The sequence below is a fragment of the Sesamum indicum genome, linkage group LG2 (assembly GCF_026168435.1).
Source record: "Sesamum indicum cultivar Baizhima isolate 11 linkage group LG2, ASM2616843v1, whole genome shotgun sequence".
NCBI classification, from domain to species: Eukaryota; Viridiplantae; Streptophyta; class Magnoliopsida; order Lamiales; family Pedaliaceae; genus Sesamum; species Sesamum indicum.
In genome coordinates this window covers 11,324,872-11,331,230 of record NC_142658.1, presented here as the reverse complement: position 1 = coordinate 11,331,230, position 6,359 = coordinate 11,324,872, and the positions used below count along the sequence as shown (strand labels likewise).

At 33.4% G+C, this 6,359-nt stretch overlaps 1 protein-coding gene across 1 annotated transcript; it reads right to left on the bottom strand.

The window, feature by feature from the left end:
• Nucleotides 1-530: 530 nt before the first annotated feature.
• LOC105155497 (cytochrome P450 76T24-like) lies at nucleotides 531-4,406 on the bottom strand. The gene is made up of 2 exons (XM_011071375.3): nucleotides 3,447-4,406; nucleotides 531-1,278 (listed from the first exon to the last, which is right to left on the bottom strand). Exons 1-2 carry the CDS (start codon nucleotides 4,347-4,349, stop codon nucleotides 667-669), a joined length of 1,515 nt encoding a protein of 504 aa, XP_011069677.2. The 5' UTR covers nucleotides 4,350-4,406; the 3' UTR covers nucleotides 531-666.
• Nucleotides 4,407-6,359: the final 1,953 nt, after the last annotated feature.

The window sequence follows — 6,359 nt, the reverse complement described above, 5'->3', positions numbered from 1 at the left end:
CTAATGGCTTCAAGAAAACCCCCAAACGGTTGTGTTCCTTCAGCAGTTACTTGAGACTTTATAAAAGGGGGCTTTCTTTCCCTGCTCCGCGGCCGAACTGAAATTTGTTTTCTGATACTCTCCTCCTTGATGAATCTCTGTGATTTCCACTGTGTGTTTTTCGGGTGTTTATATCGGGTCTATGTGACTCGAGTTCTTGGGTAGTTCGGGAGGTGCAACCGTGGGTTTGTGAGGGCTGTTTTTTGGGAACGGTACTTTGTGGTGACCGCGTCTCTTTTTCATTTGGATCTGGCTTAAAACCTGAGCCACTTTCAAACAGTTGCTTTTATCTTTCTTTCCATTGTATCCTTTACATTTCTGCAAATTTTATACGGGTTGTAATTTTAAGGAGTTTATACTCCACATTTGATGTAATAGTTGTTAGGGTTTCTCTGTGAAACGAAGAGTACCACTGGAGGGTTATTCCCTACACAACAATTAAATTTCTTTTAAATGGGTATAAATTGCTATATCTTTTTCATAGAGGGTAATGTGTTCATTTTCAATAGCATAGGAGGTAAATTGCTATTCACCCTATGATGCACACTATATATATGTTCATTGTGCTTTGAATTGCTATATGTTGATTTATGGGTAACATGATCTCAGCATGAACACAACTCAAACTCAAGCTTCATTTCTTGTTGGGATGGCCTTTAGGGACACTGCCTTCCGTAAAGAGAGCTCAAACTTGTCACTTATGTCCACTTCTTCTGCTTTCATTCCTCCTTCGAATTTCCAATCGTAGATATGAATCAACGAAGCAACCATGAGATGCACGATCCGGTGAGCCAACGGCATTCCAGGGCACATTCTCCGTCCTGAACCGAAGGGAATAAGCTCAAAATCTCGACCCTTGTAGTCTTTCTGACGGTCAAGAAATCTTTCAGGCTCGAACGAATCTGGCCTCCACCATACATTAGGATCTTTACAAATAGCCCACACGTTGACAAGTATCTGTGCGTCTTTCGGGATCATGTAGCCATTGATTTCTACATCAGTTTCTGCCTTGTGTGGGACTAGAAACCGAGCAGAAGGATGACATCTTAAGGTTTCTTTGATCACTGCCTGCAAGTAGGAGAGGCTTGATATGTCAGATTCTTTGACCTGCTTATTTTCACCAACGACGTTCCTCAGCTCGTTTTTAGCCTTTGACAATACACGCGGATTGCGTAGTAATTCTGTCATCGCCCATTCCACCGTGACCGTTGTCGTTTCCACTCCCGCAGCAAAGAAGTCCTGACACTGGATACGGTTAGCAGCTCTTGCATTGCATCTGTTTTTTCCACTCGAATTTTGGCCATGAAAAGGAGATGAAGTACTTGAAAATTAAAACATGATAAAACACACTCAATTTTTAGTTTTGTATTTTTACACCTTATATGCGTGTTTTTCTATTTTTCAACTTTCTATATATACTATATATATATATATATATATATATACATTTATATATATACATAATATAAAACAGACATAATTTGACAATAAACAGTATTTTTTGTCTCCCAAATTCCAACATCGGACCTACACCACTTATTTTAAAATATTTTAAATTTTTCCAAAACACAAATCAAAACATATCATCTATTTTCAACATACACTCACTTATCTCTATTTTTCTCTCTCTATTTCCAAAACACAAAATAAAACAACTAAAACACAAATCCAAACACAATGGAAGTTTTTCTGTTTTAGGAAAAAAATGCAATTTTAGTCATGTAATTTATAGGGTGGCAATTTTGATCCTACACAAATTTATTTTTGCAATTTAGTCTTGTAATTTTAAGAATTTGACAAGATGGCCAGAAAAATGCATTTGACTTGCACATGGCTCAACTAAATTGTACTTTTAGTCCTGTAACTTAGATAGCGTTGGCATTTTTAGTCTTACAACTTGAAAGAGTTGGTATTTTTTGTCGTTAATGAATTTATTTATAGGACTAAAGTTGCAATTCGGTCAAAGTGGCCGAAAAATGATTAAAATTGCCAATATTATAAGTTAGGAGACTAAATTACGAAAATTAGTTTATACAAGTTAGAAATACCAACTCCTAAATTACAAAATTAAAATTGCAATTTTTTGTTTTTTTTAACACCTAAAACATGAAGTTGTGTCACCTCGAACTGAGAAAAATTCAAGATCAAGCCACTCAGAAACCATCCTATTACTTAATACACTAATGTTCAGGAACGGATCTTAAAATAAAAGTTTCACGGACCGAAAAATTAAAGTTATGAATTGGATTCACATTGCCACATTATTGGGACAATTAAAATAATAATTAGGGGGCCGGGCAATATAAAAATATTAAAAATTTTGTGTAAGTTTTTAATCAAAATTACAAAAATTGGGGTATAATATATGAAAAAAATTAAAATTTATGTATATTTTTTAAAAAAAAATTGAATGATTATTATACTTAGACCCTCTATGAAAATGAGAAATCGCACTTTCCCTAAAAAAGAGTTTCAAATTATACTTAAATTTCATTGAAAATTATCCATTTACAATTGACCCCCTTTCGTTAGGGTTTATACAATAAAAATATTAACGTCAATAAATTTTTTTATATAAATTTACAATTTTAACCTTCATTAGACACTCATATAGTATTGTTTTATACTTGTAAAGGCGTAAATATAAATATTTATAAAGTCAAAAGTGTGTAATTACAACAAAATATTTTTTTTAAATTATAGTAATTGAATAAAAATTAGTCGTTGATGAACCAAAAAAAAAAAATCAATTTTTAGTGGTTTTTTTTTTTTACTTTCTATATATGGGTTGATATGACATCACTAGAACATCTATTTTCTTGAAAATGTGTTTGTGTTGCCTTGTTCAAGTACACAAGAAACAAATTCAACAATGGTGTACCCCTCACCTATATATAGAAATTAAAAGATTACAAAAAATAAACTAAATTTTCATTTTTAGACAACTACTTTTTATCCAATAATGACTATAATTTAGAAATAATATTTTACTATAATTACACCCTTTTACTTTACATATATTAAAAATTTGTCCCTTACAAATATAAAAATATTACTAAAAGAATATATTGGATGAGGCGTAAAATTAAAAGTTTATGTAATATTTTTTTGTTTACTTCAAATACTTTTTAAGCAAACCCCAATAAAATTGGGTCAATTGTAAACAGGGAGATATAAGCGTAATTTTAAAATTTTTGGAAAAAATATCATTTCACATTTTTTAAGTGTAATTAATCCAAAAAAGTACAATATTTTAGAGTGCCAATATATAAAGAAAAACTAAATTTTATGCATAATTTTGAAAAAAGTTACAAAAATGGAGGCCCCCCTAAATCCGTCCTTGCTAATGCAGATCACATACAGAAAGAAAAGAAATAATCAAATTGATCTGTTAGAAGTTCACCTACCAGAAGTAAATGTTTGATTTCACTGCTGCTGAAGTCATAATCACTTCCCTGGCTGATATCAAGGAGTGCTTCTAGCAAATCTTTTTCCACTGGAGACCCAAAGTGAGTACCTCTCGCTTGCAGTCTTCGAGCGATTACACTTTCAATTATACCAAACAATTTAGAAAAATAAAACTCCGACTGCCGCCTAATACCCTGTGGATCGATCATCTTCAGCCAAGGCACATAGTTTGCAATATTAGGAGCTGCTATGCTCTTCGCCACGCCAGTAATAGTTTCCTTGAACTCCTGAGCAGAACCCGAATCAAATCCTGTAAAATCAACCGAAAACAGCGTTGCTGACATGAGATTAAGGGAGGTTACGTAGACAGCTTCACCAATATCCATAACCCGACGGCTAAGACAACATTCATGCACATAGTCAAGCAGTTCTCGCAGTTTTTCCTGCCGCAGGCCTTGGCTGGAATCAAGCCGGCTTATGGAAAACATGTGCTCTTTGCTTATTTTCCTCAGCACCCTCCATTTCTTCCCGGCGGGTAACCAGGCTATCGACATCTTGTGGTGGTCGAGCGTTTGTGCGGAAACAGGGACGGCACGGCCCGAACAGGCTTTATCATGCTTGTGTAGTATTTCCTTCGCCATTTCGGGTGAGGACACAACAATTGTGTCTATGGTTCCGAGCTTGAGATGCATCAAAGGGCCATAAGTCTTGGAGAGCTTGGCAAGAGACTCGTGCGGTTTCTGGCCGAGATGGAGAAAGTTTCCGATAATCGGAAACGGGCGAGGCCCCGGAGGCAGCTTGCCCGATGCTGATCCTGTCCGCCTGGAATTTAAACTTTTTAGGATGTGAAACCATGTCAAGATGACAAAACATAGAACTGAGACAACTGCTGCAGAATACATGGATTTATTTCTCCCCCTTCACTCTACAAATTCAAATGCCAAAACACAGACCAGGGTTTTCTGTCAACGTTGTTTGATTGTAGAACTTCTCTCAAGACTTCCATGATATATATATATATATATATATATAAAATTTCATGCGAACGATAACAAGTGTACGTAAAATGATATATTAATTATCAATTATATCTTTTTTATTTATATTTTGGAACTTTTTAAATTAATTTAATTGATATTTTAATATATATTTCGTCATCAAATCAACGGCCAACATATGTCAAATTGAAGTACTTCGACTTATAAAATAATACTTTGCAGTCAAAGATTCTAGCCAATCAGACTCGGATCAACTGTATGTACACTCCAATCAAATCAAGACAAATAATTTGATATTTACCCCTTTAAAAAGATACAAATATTACAGAGATAATGTTAAAATAATCAATTATGTCTTGCCAAATATTTGATGTTTTTATTTTATCTCTTTAAATTAATTTATAAAGAGATAATACACAAGGTGTTCAAATGCATCACAACTCTACATCTTTAACACTTATATAAAGTTGAGTTCAAGAATATTCAAAGGTGTTCGAGATTGATTCTTTCGTCGAAGGTGCGTCACAAGTTGTAATATTTAATTCGCAATTACAGGTGCTAAACCCTCGAATTTACGTATAAATATCCAAATATATTTTCAAGAAGATCCAAGTGGCAAATCCACTTCCAAATCCTCAAATTCAAAGTTAAGACTATAGCGTTTAATTCGCGATTACTGGCGTAAGCTCTCGAATTAACGTTATACAAATTCTAACCAAGTTAAAAGGGTAATTTACAAAAAGATTTTATCTTTGAATTTATCAACTAAATTCTTGAAGAAAAGAATCGGAGAATTAAACAGTGATAGTACCCACATTTACCCTCAAATATATATGTTTTATTTGTCTTTTAATTTTCAGACACAATAAAATTAACACTCACATTATACTTTGAAGTATTGAAAAGCGGTCAGCAAATGGTGGTCAAAGGTTCATATAGCAGCAGCAACAAAAGAAGAAGAAATGGACAAGGAGGAAGAGAAGAGAAAGAGAAGGTTCAAGAGGGAAGAGGGCTCTTTAATTAGATGACGGCGGGGAAGGAGCTATCGGCAATAATATCGGTTCACATCGCTCAACATCACATAGTCTATTCAGATTTTATTGGATGAATACAAAAACGTATATTAAAAGAAGCTAAAAACTCATACATGATGTGTTAGCTTCATTCTTAAAGTTAAGGTTGGGATTCAACCAACAAATTCGAGCTCACGAATTCGTGTTTTATCGAACATGCGTGGATATATGTTTCACTTTATATTTTGTTGTTGTTATATATTAGTTATATTGATATATTGATTGAATTGATGTAATTTGTTATTGTTTTTAGTCATATTGATGTATCAGAGGGATAATCACAGTTTTAGTCCTCATATGTTGCTATTAATTTATTTTCAGTCCGTAAACATATTGAAGTTCTAGTTTAGTCCTTCAACTTTTAAAATATTAATAGTTTCAGTCCTTATGCCTACTTAATGACCATTTTGTCCTTTTAAAGAAAATATATATTCAAATTATCTTTTCCCTATGCTCATGATCAGGCCAAACATGCTTTCAAAAATAAACTTAAGCCTCCATAAATTCATACATTTCTTTGACCGTCTTGTTTTCAGGTATTCCGAATCCTCGATTTTACAGGTTTCCTCCAACCATACTATCGCAGTAGATGGTTCTTTGAACTGAATATATATATAGGTCATATTGTCTAAAAATTTAATTTTAGGGAATATTTTCTACATCTATTAGTTTAAACGAGTAAATATTATATCAAGAATGGTTTAGGGGTAAAGTGTATTTACCCTATAATCTTTTAAGAATTTATGAGAGTGGTTGAACTCTAATAGTTGCTAGAAACTAATTACTTGCCTGCATTTCAATTAAGAAAATGGTTGGTGTAGAAGATTCTATATATGTGCAT